Genomic DNA, 22,619 nt, shown 5'->3' on the forward strand with positions numbered 1-22,619 from the left:
GGAAGGACGCGTTGCCGCGGTGGCCGGGGATGGAGCCGATGGAGCCGCGCCCGGGCCCCGCGGGGACTGGAGGGGCTGAAGGGCCGCAGCCTGAGCCCGAGGGCGCGGGGGGACCGCGCTCCGTCCGCCCCTTCCTGACCTGGAGCGCCGAGGAAGTGGCTGAGTGGGTGGCGCAGCTCGGCTTCCCCCAGTACGAGGTGCGGGGCTGCCGGTCCGGGCGGGAAACCCCCGCCCTCGGCGCCGCCCGGAGCGGCGGCCCCGAACTCAGTGTGTGAGTGAGCCTGAGCGTGAGAGCGGCAGGGGGGCGGCAGTGGCAGAGGCGAGCCGCCTTTCCCTCCGCTTCCCTGCCCAGGAATGCTTCAGGGCCAACGGCATCAGCGGCCGCCGCCTCATCCACGCGAACTGCTCCAACCTGCCCGCCATGGGCGTCACGGACTTCGGCCACATGCAGGTGCCAAAGGGCCACCCGATTTTATTTCCTTCTTTTACGCTTTGCTGGACACAAACAGGAGCTCTGTCTCTTCCTCATTTTATGAACACGTCATTGGTTTTTTTCCTTTCAAACCTATATACTTTCTTTAACAAACACTGATAGTTAAGGCTGAATTTTGAGGCTACAGTCTGGCCTTCCAAAGCTTCCTAAAAGTTCAGAAAATCAACAAGCTGACTTAAATTTCATTTCCCTCTTTCCCTCTCCTAGTGGAAACCACAGAGGGACTGTATTTACAGAGCCAAGTCATCTGTTTTGCATCACAATTTGAAGTTGCTTTCACCAGAAGGCTCAGGTAGAAGTTCAAGAAGAGGAAGTTCTATGCTCCAGAGTATTAACAGTGTTTATTTTATTCTACAATACCAAAATGTAGTTTCACCACAGTTCTGTCTGGCTGCACAATCTTAACGGTTTGTTTGAAACTAAATATGCCACCAAAAACATTAACTAGTGCCATGACTTTGCCTGTTGTTTTGACAGAAAGGCATCAGTTTAACACTATGTTTTTCAGACAGCAAACCTTCAGGAATATTTCTGGTACAGGCAGATAGAGACCATAGTCATTTGTGCTTTCCAAAAGTGGAAGAATTTTATAGGCTTTGTAAGCCTCACCCTCGTATTGGGATATAGGGATTATGTATGGTGTTAGTTCAGCTGCTGAGTAATATAGCCCATGGGTTAAACATATCAACTGTTACCCATTCTTCCTCTTGTAGGAACTGAAATTCCTCTAGATAAGCAATAGACAGCCAGGCCACTGTCACAAGCTTGGAAGTGAGACTGTCCCAGCAGTGTTTTCCAAAGCTTGCAAGTAAATTGGGAACACCTCACAGACTTCAGTGGAACATAGATGCTCTCTAAGGTCCTGTCCTATCCTGCCAGTTATTTGTGTTTTAAAGAAATTTATTCTGCAGAATCCAAGTATGCAGAGATCTGCAGGATGTGGCCCTTTGGGTCTTTCAGGAAGTGTCTGCTAGAGCAGGTAAAAAGTTAAAACCACAATGTCCCAACAAGAAATATAAGCGAAAGGTTGTGAGCAGTTGAAACTGATACAGTTACTATAGAAATGAGAGAGATAGCATCAGCTCAGTGAGATGGAAACTGTTTGCAGTTTAGGGGAAATGGCAGTTTGGTAGAGAACTATACAGCTAATTATGTGGAAGCTATGCAGCGTGGACAAGTATAATTACTGCTGGTTTTAATCCCACTGTACTGGTATTCTAAATATCAAAAGCACTCAAGATAAGAGTCTGGTGTTCTTCTGTTATCACAAAAAGTATTCAGACTCAAGCTAAAGTTGGGGGAGGGTTTTGAGCAAATACTGTGAAAGATCAGTAAAACCTTGCAAATTTTATTTTGAAGCTTCAATCAAATTAGATAGTTAAATTCTCAGAAGTTGCTTCAAAAACAATGGTAAGGCTCTGCTCGCTCACAGTTCCAGGTCTAGCCGTCTCAGACAACCACACACTCATCATCTTCTAAATGAACAATGTGATTTTTCACTAATTATTTTTTACACTTTTGCATAGATTGTAATTTGCATTGTAATTTAACAAACCGCAATGATTTTGCATGAAGCAGAAGAGACTTCAGTTCATTTATCCATAACTTGTTTGTCCTTGAAGTGCAAGGATGAAAGCAGAGCTATATTTATGCCACTAAGAGAGCAGATGTGATGCCATCCCTGATGATAAATCTGGAGAGAAGGCGATATGCACTGCTTTAACAGTGTCACATGGAGCTTATGGATTGAGATCCCCCTTATGTTGCAACTTCAAGCATGAAACTGTACCAAAATTCAGAATATCACTTCTTTTTCCTGCTGCTCTGACACAGAATGGATAGTTTTAGCTGTTGCCCTATTGTCTTGGTTTAAGAAATGAGAGTTTCTGGTGTTTTGTTTTGTATTTCAGGAGATTTCACGACACGTGCGAGAGCTGCTGGGGATTGAGGAGCCTCTCTTCAGCAGATCCATTGCCCTCCCATACAGAGACAGTATGGGTCTCTTCCTAGAGAGAAAGGCACCAACAGGAGAGAAAGCAGATGCCCTCACTTTCTCACAGTTTATCCAAAAAGCAGGACTGGAGCCCTATACTACAGCTCCTACTTTGCAAGGATCCCAGACCATGGTGGGTGTGGATGCTCTCCCTGCACCACTGGACATGCAGAGGCAGAATTAGAGACTCGTACTGCACTTTTGCCTTTGTAAGCAGCCCAGCAGCCACAGCAGACTGTACCCTTATTACCTTGCAGATTGTTCAAGGAGGTACAGTTCCACCTTTTCACAATTACAAAAAATTGTGCACTGCCCTGCCACTGCAGCTCTTAGACATTTTATTACACCAAACCCATTCCCACATTGTCTCTTTTCCGCAATACTTCATTTGCTTGCAGGAACTAAGTGAAGTGGAGGATGTAGATCAGACTGTACCATTGTCTGTCTTCCACTTCTGCTTCACAGTTGATTTAAAAATACCAAAAAAACAATCATAGACAGATTTTGGGCACAAGTGATTGATAAGAACTTCCCAGATGCTCAAGTGAATAGATTTCTCCCAGGCTTCAGTGTCTGCAGACTGGGCTTGCTCTGAAGCCCAGATGTAAGGTAAATGGCATATACAATAACTGGTGTACAGGTGTGGCGACAGCTGCTCTCAGCAATCCTAATTAAGCAAGGGGTCTGGGTGCAACATGCATAACTAATCCTTGGCCACAGAAATTATTTCCTGTGAGGCAAAACCAGGCAGGCAGTGTTTATCATGGTAAACAGTACTGTAACACTTGATAGATGGTGGCAGAAAGTACAAAAGAATACTGAACTACAGAATTTAGGGAATAAAAATTGCTTTGTCCTGGGGGGATTTGGACAGAGTATCCAGTTACCTGCTTTTTCCTTGAAGGACATAACATCTAGTCTGTGGTGGTGAGGGTGGGGTGCATTATCACGAGCAAGGAAGCAGAAGTGCTGATGAAGGCCTGGCTCAACAGAAAGAGCACTCCTGACTAAATCATTGGTATGCTGTCAGGATTCAATAGCTTTCTCAAGATCCCTCATGAGGAATAAAAAAATAATTAAAAAAAAAAAAGACTGGGCCTGATCCTGTTTAGTTTTTTACACCAAAGCTGCAGCCATTACGAAATAACTGTAATTTGGTTTTGTAATTCAGTTCTGTATTGAAGCTGCAATAGAAACGCAGTGAAACTTGAAACTGAAGCAGTTCATAGGCCAAGAAGACTATGTAATAAGGAAATTCAGACAAAAGGAAAAAAAATGGAAAAAAAATTTAAAAAAGCAAAAGCTCAGGCAACCAGGGATAAGCAAGTTTGCTGAGCAGTGTAGAGACTGAAACTCATACAAGAGAATGTGTGCATAAGATTATTGTCTGGAATAGTTTAGAGTCTGAGAGTTAACAGTGCTGGTTCTTGCACCGCTTAGTCCCATGAAGGGGCTGGGATGAAATCTCAGCAAAGCACTCCTCATGGGCTTCATTATGGTTTGTGAAGATTTAGAATCATACTCAGCATTTTCCTCTGGAATTTCTGAGAAACTGTTGGAAGCAGGTGTGGATAATGGAGACTTGTCATCCAGTATCACGCTAGGCTCCACTACAGCTGAAGTGAGAGATGTCTTTGGTGCTGAGCAGCCCACACTGCTTTGTAGGACAGTCTCCAGAGGGTACCTGGTACAGTAGAGCACCAGGCATCAGATGGCACCAGACAAGCTCTCTCTTTTCTAGCAGCTGGCTAAAGAGAGACTTTCTCAGTGACACAGCTGTCAGGATAAACCAGGGAAGGGAAGACAAGTGGAAATGTTTACTGGCAACAACTGTCCAAAGCAGCTTGCTAACAATGTAACAAATAGTGGTTTTCTTCAGTGTCTGACTACAAGACTCCTTCTTGGGTCTTTGAGAAACCATCAGACTCAGAGACTTGAATATAAAATGTTGCAAGCATCACTTGGTGAAGTGAAGTAAAACTGAGACTAATGGCCAGCCTTCTCCTGTCTTAACATCCTCAATAACCCAGTTCATGAACTGTCAGAAGATCATTACCCCCAAGAACTGTCCTCTAGATATTCGCATAGGATTTTTTTTTTTTTTTTTTGCATCCAATGCCCTAGTCTTGATCAGCTACTTCAGACAACCCTGGTAAGTAGCATCTAGGGACAAAATAACTCAGTCCAGGTCTTCTGTTGCTAATATATCATCTAAGGCAATTCCTGGGGGAGAGATACAGTCCTAAGGACAACACAGAGTTCAGCACCTTCCAACCCAACAAGGCGGCCCATGCTTTATGTGAGATGAGGCAAGTTGCAAAGCAGAGACAAGAAGTACCTCAGCATTCAACTGTCTTTCTCCTCTTGAGTGACTGAGGTGGCAAAATCTTTGCTGACAAAACTCTTGCACACAAAGCTGGGCAGGAAGGTTTTTGCTCTGCACAGATAAGGCAGTATTCATAAAAGCTGAGGTCATTGCTTAGTCTTTCAGAGCCTTCTGGTGAGGCAGATTCTGCCACATGATGCTGTTCAGGCCTGCATAAAAAATGACCACCATCTATTCATGGAATTTTATTTTCCTTGCAGGATGAACAAAAACCAAGTATCAATTACCAGTGTGCACACAGATGTGATGATATATTCTCATCTCACACTGCTGGGAGGAATCACACTGACAACCAGACCTGTCTGGTTTGAAACCTCTGATCTAAAACCATTTTAGGTGAGGGATTTAAAAATTAATAGTAACAAGTCTAATGTATCTTGTATTTTATGTAGCTCATACTAACTGAGTAACCAGAAGTCCTTGACAGGCTGCACATAAAAGTCATATAACCGATATGCCATGAGGACACGGTGAGCACCAGGGGTGCTTCAAGCACACTCAGCAACGCACTCATTACAGGGTGGTGGTTCGGATGTTTCGGGTCCCCTTTTGTAGAAACAATGGGATCGAGTTCCATCCAGTGGTAAAACCCAGAAATTGCAGGTTCGAGTCCTGCAGTAAATCCCGCAGTGAAACTGCATGGTGAAAGGTGCACTGTGAAGTTTTTTTAGGCCACATGTAAGTTAGTAAATTAGCAGCTTTTATGGTAGAGTTTGCTCAGATGTTTGAGTTCTTTTAACTCTAAAGGAGTTGTATGAGTTCACTGCAGTATGTGAATATTTTGTGTCTTAAGAAGAATGAGTTAGGTGTTGGGTCTGCCAGCATAAAAAAATTGACATAGGGCCACCCATGACATAAAGCTTGTTTGCTCACAAATTGTTTTTGATAAATGTATAAATATGCATAAATCTTGTACAGAATGTGCAGTTGGAATGATTTTCACTGCACATCCCTAGCAGAATAAAGTAACACAACTCACTGACATCTCAAAGATAGGGTCAGAGAGTTTAATTTCTTCCTGAGTTTGGTGACAGTTCCAGGCTCTGAAATTACATGGTCCATTTTTCTTGAGGGGAAGGATGGAGGTGTCAAGGCTGTACACAGTGACAGGGCAAATGACAGCAGACGGACAGCATGTGTGACAGGAGGCAGCAGAGGAACACAATGTCCTCCCAGGCCACCAGCTAAGCATTGTTATAAAAGCAGGTAAAGCTCTGCTTCTGCAGGGCTATTGCACTAGGCAAGGTGAAAGGGACTCAAAAGCTCAGAGAGACAGCAGAGCTGATGAACCGGCACACCTCGAGGCACTGGAACACAGTTACCTGTGCTCTGCCACATGCAGGTGAAACACAAACCACTGCTACCAGACCGGTAGCAGTGTCTGCCTGCCCAACGTGGCACAGAGGGACTTAGGTGGCTGCCCATCACTGTTCTTACATAGCAAAGGCAGTAGCAGAGTGACACAAAGGAATAAAAATGCAAAGAGCTCAGCTGCCTGGCCCAGTCCTTGCAGGCTGATTTAAAGTCTTTAGCTGAAACAGCCGAGCCTTGGGATCTGGCTAGTTTTCAAGATCTATAAAAAGCTATTTAATAAACCCTGTTTTGTCTCTTCCCTGAGATGATTAGAAAGAGGATTTTATTCCAAACATCTCACTGGAGGACTATTCTCCCCATTTGTCTTATCTAAGAGTTTATGGGGTTATATGACTTTATATGCAGCCTGTAGATAACATTACTCAATTAGTATGAGCTACATAAAATACAAGCTGCATTAGACTTGTTACTATTAATTTTAGCCTCCCTCGCCTTAAATGGCCCTAGATCAAAGGCAATCTTATCAATCTGTCCAAGTATGTGATGACAGGGAGTGAAGAAAGGGACCCAGACTCTCTTCAGTGGTGCCCAGTGATGACAAGGGGCACTGGACACAAACTGAAATGTGCTGGTCCATCTGAAGACACAAACCCACTTTTTACTGTGACTGTTGCCAAATTCAGAACAGGTTTCCCAGAGAAGGTGAGTTATCTCCAGCTGTGATGATACCGAAAACCCACATAGCCACAGTCATGGTCTGCCTGTTCCAGGTGATCCTGCTAAAGCATGAGTGGACTAGATGATCAAGAGGTCCCTCCCAACCCAAATGACTCCATAAGAAAAAAAAAAACAAAAAACAAAAAACTAACACCAACAGAAAAAAAAAAAAAAGACAGTTCATAGTGCTGCAGAGGCTGGAATCCAAATCTACTCTCATGTTTGTGTGACCCTCTGTGGCAGCAAACTCTCCTACAAACTCTAAAATTAATTCATCTGTGCTGATGGCACTGAAGGTGTTAAATAAGGTACTGCTGCAAGCAATGTCACTCCAGGGTGACATGCACTGTGCTTTTCAGAACATTAAAAAACATCCTGCAACTCCTTTTGTGGGAGGTGATAAATTGCTCAGGATTAACACTCAAGAGTGACAACGTATTTAGTGGGGAAAGGAAAGAAACAGGCCAAGGAGAAAGAGACAGCTTTATTTACAGAATTGAAGTGAGGTCTGAAAGGATGAAGCTAGCAGCTGCCTGAGGAGTTGTGTTTCTGAGAAAGTGCATTTCCATCCTTCCTGGCATAACACTTTCTGAGAAAAGAGCTGCTGGGGCCAGCAGGTTTGTGTCAACTGAGAGAGGTTCCTGCTTGCTCTCCATCCAACCCATCAGGACTCTGACCACCTCTACACTAGGTATTTCCCTGATAAAGGGATCTTCCAAATTCTGCAGAGTGCTAGCAGGAGGATACTGGCAGACTGGTTGCTGTCTTGGCTCTCTGCAGGAGTTCACACACCTCTTTTCCTAGAGTGTCAGAATTAAAAAAAGAAAAAAAAAACAAAAAAAACAAGTGGTCCTTTGCCTCCCAGCACTTTCACACTGGGAGAACATGGTACAGGTAGGTTTTACTCCAGCCACAGCCATGATTAGTGATGCCCAAGCCAGCCTGACTGTTACAGGGACTGGTCAGCACTCTCTGGTGGAAAGACTCACAAATGTGACTGACACATTCCTCTTGCAAGAACAAGCCCAGGCACCACCCAGAGCAAACATTCATCTTGCTGTGCCCAGCAACTTCCCTCCATACACACAAGTGATGCCTGGCTTATAGCCAGGTCAAATACAATCAGATTCCAAAAAGAATCAACCCTGATGGATCGGTACCATGGTTTTGCCAGCTACAGTTTAGTAGCTGTCTTCAACCAGCCTGAACGCCACGGTCCCACAAGCCATGGGCACCACTGTCACCGACGAACGCTGATCATGCAATGAGTAGTAACAGAGCTGCTCTGTTGGCACTGGCCTGGGTTTTGCAGTTCCCTCTTTCAGTGACAAGGTGACGGCCAAACAGGCTGTTTCACAGGTGTTCAGTTCTTCCACCGGATTTGCTAAAAGAGGGAACAAGACATGACTAACAGCAACGCTGAACACCGAGCCCTACGGGCCAACTTAGTGAGGCCCAATTCCTGACAAGGACAGCTACGGCCAGAGCGTGCCATTTCTATGAGTATAACCATTCATTCCTACCCTGAATGCAAACAAAAGATTAACTTCCCAGCAGGGATAGAAAGTACATAGGACAGCCATGCCCCTACACCTAATCTCTATCTGTTTCTGGTGAGAGTGTCTGGAAGAAAGAGTAAGCATTTCTTACCATGTTGCTGAGAATGCTGTGTATCTTCTCTTCTTCTGCAGAGCCCCGCTCCACCTTGGATTTATATGCTGTCAGCTGGATACGATCCTTTAGATCCCGGTAGGTCTAGATAAAGGGCAAAACCAGCACCCAGCTGAGAGAAAGGGACACTTCCATGGTTAGATGGTGTCCTGCAGATGGACAGGGCAACTCTACAATCCCCCATGCAGTTCCCAACACAGAAGAATTTCACAGCACAAATGCTAGGAGCCACTCTCTTGGCTCATGGACTTCTACTGGGAACCTTATCATTTTTGCCAGGCCACAGGGATAAACAAACACCACCAGGCACATGACAGAAGTGGCACATGGCAGAGAACAGAAAAGCTAGAAAGAAAAAGTAGGCCCATGTCCCATCTCTTCACACAGCAGCCATTTACCTCTATGACAACATCATGGCACTTGTATTTGGTAGCGAGGTTCAGCCGGGTCTCCACATCTTCCACCAGGCGCACGTATTCCTGCAGCACCTGGGAGAGACAGAAGAATGCCTCAGCTCCCTTCCACAGGTATGTCCTGCCTCATTCCCTCACCCCAGTTCCTAAACCTTTCAAGGTTGCTGGTCACACAGAGTTGGCCCCTTCTTTAGGGAACAAGTGACCTCAACAAGACTGCTCAGGATCCCAGAGGCATTGCTTACAAAGCTCAGAATCATAGAAAAAGCCGAGTTAGAAGGGACCCACAAAGATCATAGAGTCCAACTCTTGTCCCAGTGCAGCACCATTTTCAAGGGTCAGAACATGTGCCTGAGAGCTTTGTCCAAATGCTTCTGAATTCTGTCAGGCTTCATGCTGTGACCACTTCCCTGGGGAGCCTTTTTCAGTGCCCAATCACCCTCTGGGTGAAGTACCTCTTTCCAATATCCAACCTAAACCTTCCCTGACACAATTTCAGGCCACTCCCTTGAGTCCTGTCACTGGTCACCCCCCCCTCTTCCCCTCACAAAGAAGGTGTAGACTGCAATGAGGTTTCCCCTCAGTCTCCTCTTCTCCGGGCTGAACAGACCAAGTAACCTCAGCTGCTTCTCATACGGTTTCCTCTCAAGGCCCTTCAGCATCTTCATGGCCCTCCTTTAGAGACTCTCTAATAGCTTTATAACCTTCTTATATTGTGGCACCCAAAACTGCCCCCAGCTCTCAAGGTGAGGCTGCCCCAGTGCGGAGCAGAGCAGGACAATCCCCTCCCCCTTGCCCAGCTGGCCACGCTGTGCCTGATGCACCCCAGGACAATGCTGGCCCTCCTGGCTGCCAGGGCACTGCTGGCTCATGTCCAACTTGCCAGTGACCAGGATCCATGGTGCTGCTCTCCAGTCTCTCATTCCCCAGTCTGTCTGTACATCCAGTGTTGCCCCATGCCAGATGCAGAATCCGTCACTTTCCCTTGCTGAACTCCATTTAATTTCGGTGACTGCCCAGCCCTCTAATTTGTTGAGGCCTCTCTGCAGAGCCTCCTTGCCTTCTAGGGATTAAAAACAATTCCTCCCAGCTTTGTATCACCTATGAACTTGTTTAGTGTCTCCTCCAGTTGTGCATCCAAGTCATTTATGAAGATGTTGAAAAGCACAGGGCCAAGGTTGAAGCCCTGTGAAACCCCACTAGCAACCAGTCACCAGTCTGATGTCACCCTATTTACTGTAATCCTTTATGCTCAACTCATGAACCAGATGCTCACCCATATCATCACTTGTTTATCCAGCTGTGTGCTGGACATTTTGTCCAGAAGGATACTCCAAGAAACATCAAAAGCTTTACTGAAATCCAAAATCATTACATGGAGTGGCTTCCCTTGATCAACCAAGTGTGTTACTTGTCATAAAAGGAAATCAGATTTGACAAGCAGAACCTTCTCATGAAGCTGTGCTGGCTCTGACCAATGACTGTGTTGTACTCCAGATTTCTCAATACCTCCCAGATTAATCTTCTCCATAACTTTACCATGCACTGAAATGAGACTAGCAGACCTACAGTCTCCGAGGTCCTCCTCCTGCCTTCTTGAAAACTGGGACATTAACCAGCCTCCAGTCATCTTGGGATCTCTCCAGATTCCCAAGACCGCTCAAAAAAATCAATGAGAGGTTTTGTGATTACATCAGCTTGCTCTTTGAGGATTCTTTGATGAATGCCATCATTCCCCATAGATTTCCAAGTGAAGCAGCAGATCCTGCATAGATTCAGGGTCGACTGGGAGTTGATCATTTTCGCAGTCACCGTAGTCCAACTAAGGGCACTGAGACCCATTTGATCCATCATCTGTTTATGAGGTGACAATCCTCATCCTTCAATGGGCCAATGTTATTTGTACACTGCCCATTGCAATTAAAGTATTTGTAAAAACTCTGGTTTTTGTTACCCACAATTCTGGCCAGCTTCAACTTCAGTAGAGCTTTGGCTGCAAAAAAATTTCTCCCTACAATGGCAAGCAGCATCTCTGTATTCTTTTCATGTCATTTGACCTTGCTTCTACACCTTCCTTTTTTGTCTTATTTCCAAGAGAATATTCCTGTTCAGTCAAGCTGGCTTCTGCCTTGTCTGCCTGACTTCCAACATTTGGGAATTACCTGCTACTGTACTCTTAGAAGATCATGTTTAAAAACTGACTGATGGACCCCACTGCCTGCAAAAACATTTTCCCAGGAGACCTTACCAATTCCCTGAGCAGCCTGAAGTCTGTTCTCCTCATGTCCAGACCTGAAGTTTTGCTGGCACTTTTCGTCCTATCAACAGAATGTTAGGCTACCTCGTTGCTACGGATCAGGTTAACCATTGCCAGCCAGATTAAGAAAGAAAATTTAATGTAGCAAAGAAAGGTGGCAATGCACATGGGAAGAGTTCCCAGCCAACTTTGGCCAGCTGTCCCTCTTGCAGTCAGAGCTAGGACCCAGCCCTCAATACCACCCACACCTTCTGTTGAGGCATGGGTCACTCAGCTGTGTGCTGAGCCCACCTGGCAAAGCCAGAAGGTCAGCAAGCTTCTCCCACTTCCAGCTAGGAAGCAGCTCACCTGAAGAGTCATTCATACACCAAATCCCAACAAAGAGCAGGACATAAGCAGGGGTTCCTGGCTCACCTGCACAGGAGCATTGTTCCTCTGCAAGATCTCCACCACCCGGTGGAAGCCAATAGGTGCCTTCTTCTTGGTGTAACCCAGCCAGTTCTGAAATGAGAACCAAACCTATGTTAACCCAAAAGGATAATCCTTCCAGCCACAAGAAAATGTGGGTTTTTTTTCTCCCAGTGCCAGCAACATACTCCACAGCCACCACATGTACCTCCACTGCAGAGCCCTTCATGCAGTGGCTGGGCACAGGCTGGCTGCAATCCCTTTGGTAACAGAGCTCAGGGGCAGCCCCCTTCTCTGACCTTAGTGCTGCAGCCAAGCCAGGCCCAGCTGAGGTCTCAGGCAGGGAGAGGAGGAAAGTATTGCAACACTCTGCAGCAGAGGTGCTGGGCCCTGCTGAAATAAAACCAGTCTGTCCAGTAACTCTAGAACAAGCCAGCTATCAGTAGCAGATGCCAGTACTTGGGACTGTGTCCCCAGCAAGGCTTTCTGCAGCTCACCTTGGTGGTGAGGAGGGCATCCACATCACCCCAGGCTCGCAGCTTGGCACGGGCTGCCAGGGCAGTCAGCACATACTGCTTATCAGGAATCTGCAAGGCAGAAAGCTGCAGTCAGAACAGTAGCACAGCTCAGAAGGTCTGTGTGGGCTGGACATGAATGGCATGTGCCCCAGCCCTGTCAGGACCTACAGCAACACCCAGGCAAAGAGGCAAGGTGCTGTCTGATGCCATACACACACTGCAGAGACTAGGAAGTGGGGATTTGCAAGTGCTGCTGCAGACGGTACATCCATTGAAAGTCTCCACATGGCTCCCAATTGTCTTTCTGAGACTCCAGAAGGGCCCTGCTCAAAAAGGATGCCATGGCCCCCTCCCTAGCTCAGTGCTGAGCCCCTCAGATTCCTCCTACTGAGCTCCTTCATTACATACAGTTTGTCTGTGCATGTTTTCAGCTAGTGCTGCCACAACAGGGGAGACTCACGCACCTTAAATGTCTTCTTCAGGTTGGTGGGGCTGCTGAACATTCCCTAGAGAAAGCAGACAAGTCAGTGCAAACTCAGAAGGGCACGCCACAGCAGGGGTTCAGACACCTGTTATAAAGCATCTGCCTTGTACAGAGTCAATCTTCTCAAGATTTTACTGCTTTTTGCTCATGTCAGTGCCACGGGAGGAAGCAGCTGGCAGAAGAGAGCAACTAGCAACTAGGTCTGGTTTCCCTGCATCCTCAACTGGTGCACCACCAGTACCATGCACCTCAGCCTCATGGGATTTACAGTGCTTTCTAGGAGGCAACTCCCTGACAAACTGTGCCAGGTTGAATGTCTTGGAGCACAAAGCTCCAAACTGGTGCCAGGGGACAAAGTCTCTCTGAGGGATGAAATATGACCTCTCTTTCCCTTTTCCTCCTTAATATGCCACAGCTTGACCACCCCACATTTTGAGGGCTGCAAGGATGAGATGGAACCTTATCTTCTGCCACAACATCCTCACCTCAGCCTCTGTGTAGTGGTAGAAACAGGAATAGAAGAGGGTGGTCACTAGTGGCATGTTGAGAATTGAAGCCTTGCGAGGATATTTCCGAAACAGCTCGGACTGCCCAGCCATCTCCAAGTGCCGATCATTAGCCTGTAGAATCAGGAAGACAGACAGGGAACATGAGCCAAGATAACTGCCTGTTTAGCTGTGGGATAGAGACCTGAGAGTGTTGTGACAGCAATGTGCAAGCACAGCCCCAGCATGCTATTAAGTCTCAGATCTGGTATTTCACATGTGCCTGGCACAGCAGCCTGAACAGCAATTACAAATACACTAGCCCGGGCAGGCTGGTTAGATCCAAAGTGGTGTAAGTTAGGGAAAGCAAGAGATCTCACAGGTAGTCCCAGCCATCTCCTGACCAGCAGAGAAGATTTCATACCTCAATGATGATCTGTCGCTCCAACAGCGTATAATGGTCTTGGATGTGGGAGGTGTCCTCAGCTGAAAATGGCAGCCTGGTCAGACATGAAGGAGAGAGACACTGTGACTAGCTCTTAAGTACAGAATCCTTCATTTACTTCTAAGTACTCTTACAAGAATTTTTTTTATACCAAACTAGTTCTCATTCTTCCTATCTTGAATGGCTAGTGAGTACTCAAGTTGCTGACCCACTGCCCTCTCCAATTGGCTCTCTCCTAGACAAGCTCCAGAGAAAGAAACGTTATGTGGTACCTCTCACAGAATAACCTAAAGTGGATGCTACCAACTTCCTCAAGTGCTCAGGCATCCAGACCTCCATCTATCACAATCTGAATGGTCAATGATCAGAAAGCCCCTTGAAACATCTTTCCTCCTGAACAAGTAGCAAAAGCTACTGGACTAGTGATCGCCACAAACGATTCCTCTCTGGTCTACACTGTATCCACAACTCTAGTCCCACTTGCCACTAAGGGAAAACTGATACCAGCTCTCGACCCACATAAGCCATGGCACTGGCACACAGGTTTAATTTTCTTCACTACCACCTTCTGTGAAGAATACATATCTCTCCCCTGCTTTTGCATTTTTTCTTACCCGATGCAACCTTTCAGAAATTCCCTCCTTTTTTCTACATCCTGGATGTTCAAATGCTCCCGGTACTGAGACAGCTGGAGGGAGAGGGGAAAGAAGCAGTGTGTTCTCATGCATTTGGGAGATACAGTATTCCAGAGGGTGAAATGGGGACAAAAAGCTTTTGCTTGATTCCCACACACCGTGCAGCCAGCCTCTCCCCCCGCAGTAAGGGAGCTGATGCTCCTGGGAATACTCACAGCAACTTCCTCAGTCCTGTCTAAGAACCTGCAAAAGGAAATGAGCAAGCATTAACTTGGAGGCAGGTTCCTAGCAGTGTGTTCAGCTCTGCCACAGGATGCATCAACAGCCTCACCTGAGCAGATCCAGAAGGAACTTCTGCTCGCCCGTCTCTCTGAGGAAATGGATCAGATGGCACAAGGCCACCTGCCGCACCTCCAGCTCCCGAAACAAGATCTCTACAGGGGAGAGAGTTTATGTACAGATGGGTAAAGTAAGATAGCACTACCAAGCAGAGGGGACACAGCACAGTGCATGGAGTTGAAAGCTATTGGCAGGATTTAACAACCTTTCCCCATCTCAAATTACAGTGTTGGAGGAGCACAGAAGAGCCCAGTCACTGGGCTGACAGCTGAATTCACAGCCATGTGCTACCTCTACAGATTCATTTTCATTCATCCCAGCACCACCACCTACCACTGCTTAAAGCTCCTCTCTGGAGCCTTTGTAGGCATCACCATCCCCCCCACCTCCCACATTACACTGGCTACAAAAATATTTCATGCTTAGTAAAAAAGCAGTAGCCCAGATGCTCTCTTTGTAACTTGTACCCAGTGAAAGAATTACCCCCTCCATCCTTCACTGAAACACACTATAGAAATCCCAGCCCCAGTCACACTCACCTCTCCTCAGCGTCCGTTTCAGGAATATCAGGACCTGTGAGCACAGCCAGACAAGTCAGAATTAAGACAGACAAACAAACAGCACACTGGTCAAGGCCTAGAGAAGTTTTTGCAAAGGGCCTCTGAAGACACAGCTCTTACAGCACTGAACTTAATTCTGGTACCCACAACACCCAGGAGAAGCAGTGAGCCTGGGCCACAGCTGCCTAGATTCTTGCCTAAGCTCCTACTCTGAAGTTTAGATAAGTGAGACCAAAATTTACAAAGGAAAACCTTTCCATACAAAATCCAAGGAATTAAAAGACCTAGATGAAGTAAGCTCTGACACAATCCCATTTCCTGTCTGATATTTTAAAAGCCAGAAAAACTGGTGAGGCCCCAGATCACAAATGCCAGGTCCCAGATCTTCTGTGCTGAAATGAGCAGATTAAACCTTGACCTTCAAGAAGTAGTTGCAAAAATCTATAAGGCTGATGGATTAGAGTTCTTATTATTAACATCAATTCTGCAGAGAGGCAGGAAAGACAGCAGAAATACAGAATTTTCCAGTCTTTAGCTTTGAAACTTTCCAGTAACTGTTTGGTTTGAACTAAAGAACACACTCCAGTCTTACAAGACCAGGTGGCCAGCTGACTGCATTCTCACATGCACTCTCTGTGGGGCCACCCAGAAGTCCCAGCCCTGTATGGTCCCAGCAGAACTCACAGCTGTAATGACATTCCCATCATGCCCTGCCACAGCTTCGTCCAAGAGCACCAGCTTGTCCTGCAGGGAGCGAAATCTCTCTAGAGAGCAGACCTAGAGATAGAACAGGAAGAAGTAGGCATGTGGGATATGAGACAGTCCTCAGGCTGAATCCAAGCTGTTACTTATTCCTCTCCCATAAACCCTTCAGCAACATGAATAACTGCCCTCCCAATGAGTGGAGAAATTCTCATTTAGCTGAAACCACATGCCACATAATCCCTGAAAATCTGTCCACAGGGGTTGCAGTCAACCCTCATTACTGCCCAGTCAAGGACAGCAGACAATGTACATTCAGCACAAACACCCTTGTAACAAGACAAAACTTTCCTGTACATCACAAACCACTAGCCTTGACAGGAGGAGGGAACTCTGCAGGCCCCTTTCCACAAAGGAGACCAGAGAAGTAGAGTCATAACTCTTTCTCCCTTCTTCTTACCCCACATCTGTGGCCTCTCTCAGCCTTTAGTTCACCTCAGCCTTTGAGGAGACATATGCAGAGTGAAACCACAATCTCTCTATGTGTTCACTGCACACTGAAGCAGCTGAGACTAAGATTACAGCTGCAGTGAAACCATTTCTGTCTTCCTCCCTCCATTTGCCACCAAGTGGGAATGGAGATAAAGCCCCACCCCCTCAGATTTTTAAAATAAACCCAGCCCCAGGGAGCAGAAAGGGTAGAAAGGGACACGGCAGTACAGATACCTACTGTCAGAGCCTTGCTGAGGGGACAACTCAAGTAAACAAAGCAACAAAACCCTGAAGTTCTCCTGCTGCTCCTGAGCTAGTGTGATCCCAGCACTGCCACCTGGCAAAGTAACAGACAGGCAGACCACCATCCCTGCTAGGTGCTGCAAGCAACACAGACCTCCCTCTTTGCTCCCAGAATAGCCAGGAGCACAGGAAAGTGCAAAGCATTTTTGGACCACCCACCCTCCATCTCATACAAGCAGGTGGGTGTGCACAGTCCTTACCTTGCCCCTCTGCATTCGCCTGACTGTATCTTTGGGGCTCCAGTCACTGCTGTAATCCTGCCACAAGGAAATAAAGCACTCTTAAGCCTCACATCATTTCACCAATCTCCAAGCTGCTTTCCACTTCTGCTGCATCACTGATGGCCTACATGTAGCTACTCACACTGATCATTCAGCTGCTCCAGGAAAGGTGTTAGTAGGGTGTGCATGTACATTTTTCAGGTGCAAATGTTGAGCCCTCAGAATCTGCATATGCTGATGTGGAGGGAAGCTAAAGGCCCATATGTTAACACAGCCTTTCTACTGCCTCAGTAAGGTCTGTCATCATATCCTTTATAAGTAGTGCATTGCATCAGGTTGTTCTCCTTGCAAACTGTGTCAGGCAAGCACCTGGGGAGTCGCACAAGACAAGGACAATGTGACAAGGGCATTGAAGCCTGGAGGAGGACCACTTTAAGGTCATAGGCTACCACTGGTGCAAAGACCAGAATTTTGCCCCTGCAGTGGGCAGACACTACGATCTGAAGCACTGGATAAAAAGTTATGGTGGCCTGAGCCACTCCTTACTCAGACACCATAAAGTCATCTGGGTCTCTGTGAGGCACTCAAGCCAGTAGCTGCAATTCAGCTTTCTGCCTCAAAAGGCCCAGAGAAAGGAAGCAACAAGAACTAGCTCTGAGGACATGGAATTTTAAATCCTTTGAAGATTTATTGAAAGCCCAAATCTAAGGATGAAAGGTCTAACCCAGTCCTATTGGAAGACCTCTGCACATGAGTCTCTCAAAGCAATGTACAGATGGGTATTAAATATCCTGAGCACCAGAGTTCCCTCCAGCACCTCTGGCCAGAGGCATCTTCTCAGCCTGTCACTGTCAGAACACTCATCAAAAGCTGCCACTAACTTTCCCTTTTTTGTCCCACCCCACTTACACCACCCCCATTTGCATTTAAGAGGCTGTATAATCCTTCTCCTTCCTGTTTCACTGCTTCTGCAGGCCCAGAACAGAACACAACAGGGCACTCTTGTTTCTCCTGCTGTGCTTTGAGGAAGTGCTGTCTGTTGGGTTATGTCATTAATGGCTAACTGACAAAATACACCAGTCTGGGGAGGATCAGATGGCCAAGGACAGGTGGACCATGAACCCTAGCAGCTCAAGGATGCAAGAGCCAGCTACTGGAGGAGACTGGGGTCTGGGATTCAGCTACAAAACAAACCAGATGTCTAAAACCAGCTACTGGAGGGACCCACACAATGTGTGTATGTTCCACTTGTGGAATTGGTCAGATAGAAAGGAAGCTCAGGATCAAGCTTGAGTGTTTTCTGTATGTGTCTATTCATAAAGGCGTTGGTTTCTGTCTATGTTAATCTCTGTAGATATCTGTGTTAGTATTGTGCATGTCTGTCTCTGCAGGAAATGTAAGCTCAGTCCTGTTGCTGCCTGGACCTAGGGACACGGGACCACAATCTCATACCTAGTAAGAGGAATCCACTTAGTCCCAAAATCCTCTAGATTCTCTAACACTTATCACTGTGTATCTGCTAGACAAACATTCCTGCCAATGGAAACACTGCCTCTGCACAACTCCCTCTGTATTGTCCCAGTGATTCATGAACAAGAAATTTCAAAACTTTCATATTTTAAAAAATGTAAAAATCACATGTCGTGCCAGTTTATCTGACCAAACATGAAAGCAGCTTACAGGCAAAGCACTATTTTGAAATCCTTTCCACAAAGACTGCTAGCCTACTCATTAAAAGGAGTAACCAAAACCAAGACCCCGTGCAAAGCTCCATACCTCTGAGCAAAAGCAGAGAAAGCTTAAATTACTGCAAGGCTGCATTTTGCAGCTCCCTGTCATATTCCCTGCACTGCCCTCTTCTGTCTGAAACAGCAACTCATCACTTCCCATGAAACCAGTAGAGTAGGAAGTTCACTAATCTTGGTATACAACAAGCACAGACTGCTCACCTTGTACTCAGCTTTCGGTCTGCGCAGCTCTGGGGCATAGCTTTTAACTCCCGTGTCGGTGAGGGCTGAGAGGGGAAGGCACAGAGGAGTAGTACATAAAAATCCTGATTCACACCCACTTCCAAACCCATCCCTTTCTTGGTTTTCATGGCAGAAGACCCAAACTTAAGCATCAAATGGCAATACAGCATTACTCTAAAACAAACAGTTGTCAGTTGTACATAAGTAATTACCCCAAATCATCATGCCAATTCCTTAATTTCTTTGAGGAAAGAACGACCCACGATTGAACTTTTAGACAACACATGATTCAGTTTCCCTTCTTGCATCATAAGGCAGATGACACTTCCCTTTTTTTTGGAAATGCTTTGTTTCATGTAAATCTGCACCCCTCCCAGAATGATGCAGGGACCCAAAACTTACCATCTGAAAGGGACTGGAAACTTGAGAGTTTGTTTCGTCCTGAAATAAAAACACTGATGAGACACTGTCCCTTCACCAGCAACATCTCCTGCACAGGGAACATAAGCCTAGACTGCAAGCCAGTTTACTGCAGCTATGCCCCTGTAGAACAAGCCTGTATAGTGATTCACACCACACCAGCACAGCTGGGGCTCACCTGCTCACATTCTAAGGCATTGAAGTTGTCTGTGGCGTCGCAAACCATATCACACTCCATCCCTATCTGCTCTCTTGGTGCTGAGGCCAGGAGAGGTTAGACCGGAATTCACTCATCTACCCACAGAGCAGAGGCTCAAGCACATAGCACTGCAACACAGGCCATGGTAACATGGACAGCTCCACCCACCAGAGCTCATCACCTTATTGTCATAGCTGAGAGTAAAAAACACCCCCGAGAAAGAGAGACAAAGTAAAAGCTGTTTTGTTGTCTTGCTGTGTGAGAACAGAGCTGAACTCTTGTAAGCTGTGTATGTTTGCCCACAGCTTGCTGCACAGTTCCCCCATAACCAGCTACGCTGCCACTACTGCTGTCATGTGTTTGCTGAACCAACACCAACAGCAGCCAGCTGAGCTCTAAATAAAGGACAATCCATCTGTCTTCTCTACAGAACTCAAAATCAAATGAGGGCCACATGGGTCAAGCCAGTCCCTTTGCAGTCTGCTCTTTTCCACCAACTAAATGGATTGCCACGCAGTGCTGCGCTCCACCTTGCTGTTCTTTGGAACCTGGATTTTAAGAAGACATAATCTCCAAAGCCCCTTCCACTCCACAAAAGCATATGATCTACTGCACAAGACGGTCTTCAATTTCTGACCAGTGAGCAACACACTTCCACCCTGAGGAGAGATGGGAGCTTCCCTGTTTTGCAATACACTGCAGATGAAACAATTTACATAAGATAACACATTGCCCCTTGACAGTCTTAAGGGTGAACACATTTGTCAATATGGTATATAACGAACCTCACCTTTGAACAGGCTGCTTAGGGAGTAGGAAGAAGCTTGTTTGGGAAGAGCAGCATAGGAGGAAGAGCCTTTCTGTAGGCTGGAGTCTCGGCCATCCAGGGAGCCAGTGCTGCCAGAGGCTGTCTCTTTGATTGACCAGGAGATACCTGTGTGCAGACAGGTCATTTTTAACAGAGAAAGAGTCTGTAAAGAATGATCTTCTGGCACGGCAGAAACATTACCAGACGTGTGCTGGTCAGTTCTGCACTAGCACATCTTGGTTAAGTCTGACCCTCAGCACTAAGTAGACACAGTGCATCTCTCCATGCAGAATTCCCGTCTCATATAATGCTGCTTGTTAAGCAGTGGCACGTTGTCCTCCAGAAATGGCTGTTTCAGCAACGCTGTACAGCTGGCTATGGCTTGTGTAAAGGGAATACACAGACACCCCCACCTTTTATATATTATTGCACGAGGCAAAGCATAGTCCTTGTTCTAAAAGTACAAAGCAAGACAGAGAGTTCCTGGCCTACTTCAAATTGCAGAAGCCTAAGAGCATGCTTTCCTCAACACTGAAGACTAAGACAGTTTTCCTTTCCAGACAAACCAGCTCTCAGTGTGCATATGCTGCTGGCAACAATGCATGTGTCTCCCTCCTGCCTGTTCAATACAGTTTCCCCTTGTTTTCACACAGCTGCACAACACACATAGTTTAGGATCAGGATGATAGACAAAAAACTACAATAGGTAAAGAGACCCTGGGTGGGAAAAGAAAGCAGAGGGAAGAGCTACAGCAAAGGACAAGAAGATCAGTCTTTGAAGATCCTTTGGGTGACCCACATGTAAATTTTCATGGTTTGACACCGGCTAGCAAGTGTCACAATTCTGTGGGTCATGAACTCAAAAGCACAGCACACAGGATTGTGTGTGGGCCATGAACTCGCTCCCATCATCACAAGAAACACATCTGCTTAATGTTTACAGTTCCCTTTCAAATTTCAAACGTAAGAGTCATTCTATAAACACACATTAAACCTTGGATATCTGCTTAAAGTGCTGTGGCGTCAAAACACAGAAACTTTAAATAGTGCCATTAAATAGTGAAGGAAATGATCGCCTAGAATCTCACAGGCCACCTGAGCAAGATGAGTATCAGTCCATAACTACCAAAATACCTGCTCTGAGCTTGGCTATACATTAGAAAAAACATAGTGAATTCCCTTCACTTGTCTGCACTCCTCTTTTTGGACCCAATTTGGGCTTCTGCTCACCCTCTTTTCAGTGGATCTGCTCAGGTAAATCAAGCAGCTCACAATGTGACCTGGGAGACTCGAATCAGATTAGATATGCAGGATTACATAGCAAATAATACTCCTGACTTGACTTAAGCAGCAAATTCAAACCCCCTCTGTCTCAAAGATAATTTGCAGTACTTCTGCACTTACTTCCCACAGGTTCTCCACTCCAGCTGACTCTCTCGAGGTCATCATCATCATCATCGACAATATCCCGAAGGCTGTTCACTGCCCGTTTGGATTCCTTTAGCTACACACAAAAGAGTGACCTTACATAAGGACCACCAGAATTGCGGAATGCGCTTCGTTTCCTACTATCATCAAACATCTCCCAAAGAACTTTGAATACAGCTTCTTCAGCTTCCATTGCTTCTTCTTGGGATGGTACTTTAGTCCTGTAGCTGTGCAGTAGACGTAAGAGCCCTTCCTCACCACTGGACAAGGACACCTACATGGACACTACAGCTCAACCAGCGGGAGATGTAGTTTGGTGCGCGGGTGAGGAACCAGGTCCTACTGAGATTTCGGACTGGCTACTGTGGAGAGAGACGGGAGCCCTTGGTACCCTCCGCAGTGGGCGGGAGGTGACAATCCACCTACAGAACATCAACCCTCCGCGACGGGCAGGCCTGACACCCGGGCTGGGACGGCTACGGGGGCCCCCCGGCGAGGGTGTCTTACGGGCAGCTCCAGGGTCGGACGCTCCCTACCTGCGAGAGCTCGTCATCCTCATCGTCGAAGGTGAAGGCCCGGAACTTGGAGCTGTGCCAGTACTCCTCCTCGTCCGCCCGCACCCTGCTCATCTGCAACGGCACCGCGCGGCCGCCTCAGCAGAGGGAGAGACGGAGGGAGGGATGGAGGGAGGGAGTGGCTGCCTCGGGGGTACCACCACCCACCGCCGCCCCTGGCCCAGGGCCCGGCCCCGCCGCCCCGGCCCCTCTCTCACCTCGCCGCCCCTCCCGCGCCGGCAGCGCCTCGCAGCAGGGCAGGGCGGGGTGGGGCAGCCGCGCGCGGAGCACGCCGGGACATGTAGTTCTCCCGCCGGGCGCTGTGCGGCCGCTCCTCGCTCACGCACTACCAGTCCCGGCGTGCCCCGCGGGCCGCATTACCACACTTTACCATTTACACATTA

At 46.9% G+C, this 22,619-nt stretch overlaps 3 protein-coding genes across 4 annotated transcripts; 1 reads left to right on the plus strand and 2 right to left on the minus strand.

The window, feature by feature from the left end:
• Nucleotides 1-29: 29 nt before the first annotated feature.
• On the plus strand, nt 30-3,863 carry SAMD15 (sterile alpha motif domain containing 15). The gene is made up of 3 exons (XM_038139277.1): nt 30-197; nt 353-451; nt 2,404-3,863. The coding sequence occupies exons 1-3, from the start codon at nt 30-32 to the stop codon at nt 2,668-2,670; spliced, it is 534 nt and encodes a 177-aa protein (XP_037995205.1). The 3' UTR covers nt 2,671-3,863.
• Nucleotides 818-6,940, minus strand: NOXRED1 (NADP dependent oxidoreductase domain containing 1). Its single transcript, XM_038139278.1, is given in 7 exon segments — nt 818-4,121; nt 4,123-4,286; nt 4,844-4,903; nt 4,906-4,972; nt 4,975-5,065; nt 5,986-6,108; nt 6,927-6,940. Coding segments are annotated over 7 exon segments (774 nt in total). The 3' UTR covers nt 818-3,866.
• On the minus strand, nt 5,045-22,555 carry VIPAS39 (VPS33B interacting protein, apical-basolateral polarity regulator, spe-39 homolog). Of its 2 annotated transcripts, XM_038138060.1 has the most exons (20): nt 22,434-22,555; nt 22,198-22,290; nt 21,638-21,737; nt 20,216-20,359; nt 19,209-19,247; nt 18,786-18,850; nt 16,816-16,872; nt 15,803-15,895; nt 15,098-15,131; nt 14,551-14,653; nt 14,435-14,462; nt 14,199-14,272; nt 13,564-13,639; nt 13,140-13,274; nt 12,635-12,676; nt 12,150-12,239; nt 11,659-11,745; nt 8,973-9,062; nt 8,554-8,658; nt 5,045-8,287 (listed from the first exon to the last, which is right to left on the minus strand). In XM_038138060.1, the coding sequence occupies exons 2-20, from the start codon at nt 22,288-22,290 to the stop codon at nt 8,267-8,269; spliced, it is 1,476 nt and encodes a 491-aa protein (XP_037993988.1). In that variant the 5' UTR covers nt 22,434-22,555; the 3' UTR covers nt 5,045-8,266. The 2 variants fall into 2 exon arrangements, 1 of the variants encoding a protein (XP_037993988.1); XR_005257071.1 differs by lacking the exon at nt 22,434-22,555 and having other exon boundaries at nt 8,146-8,287; nt 8,554-8,686; nt 22,198-22,425.
• Between the last annotated feature and the right edge of the window lie 64 nt (nt 22,556-22,619).

Source organism: Motacilla alba, chromosome 5, assembly GCF_015832195.1.
Source record: "Motacilla alba alba isolate MOTALB_02 chromosome 5, Motacilla_alba_V1.0_pri, whole genome shotgun sequence".
NCBI lineage: Eukaryota > Metazoa > Chordata > Aves > Passeriformes > Motacillidae > Motacilla > Motacilla alba.

Coding starts and splice junctions, on each gene's coding strand:
- SAMD15 (XM_038139277.1), top strand. CDS start 30: ATGGAGCCGATGGAGCCGCGCCCGGGCCCCGCGGGGACTGGAGGGGCT. Junction 198..352: donor TCGGCTTCCCCCAGTACGAG/GTGCGGGGCTGC, acceptor TTCCCTGCCCAG/GAATGCTTCAGGGCCAACGG. Junction 452..2,403: donor CGGACTTCGGCCACATGCAG/GTGCCAAAGGGC, acceptor TTTGTATTTCAG/GAGATTTCACGACACGTGCG.
- VIPAS39 (XM_038138060.1), bottom strand. CDS start 22,290: ATGAGCAGGGTGCGGGCGGACGAGGAGGAGTACTGGCACAGCTCCAAG. Junction 20,360..21,637: donor GAGTGGAGAACCTGTGGGAA/GTAAGTGCAGAA, acceptor GTCTGCACACAG/GTATCTCCTGGTCAATCAAA. Junction 11,746..12,149: donor ATGCCCTCCTCACCACCAAG/GTGAGCTGCAGA, acceptor TTCTCATTTCAG/AACTGGCTGGGTTACACCAA.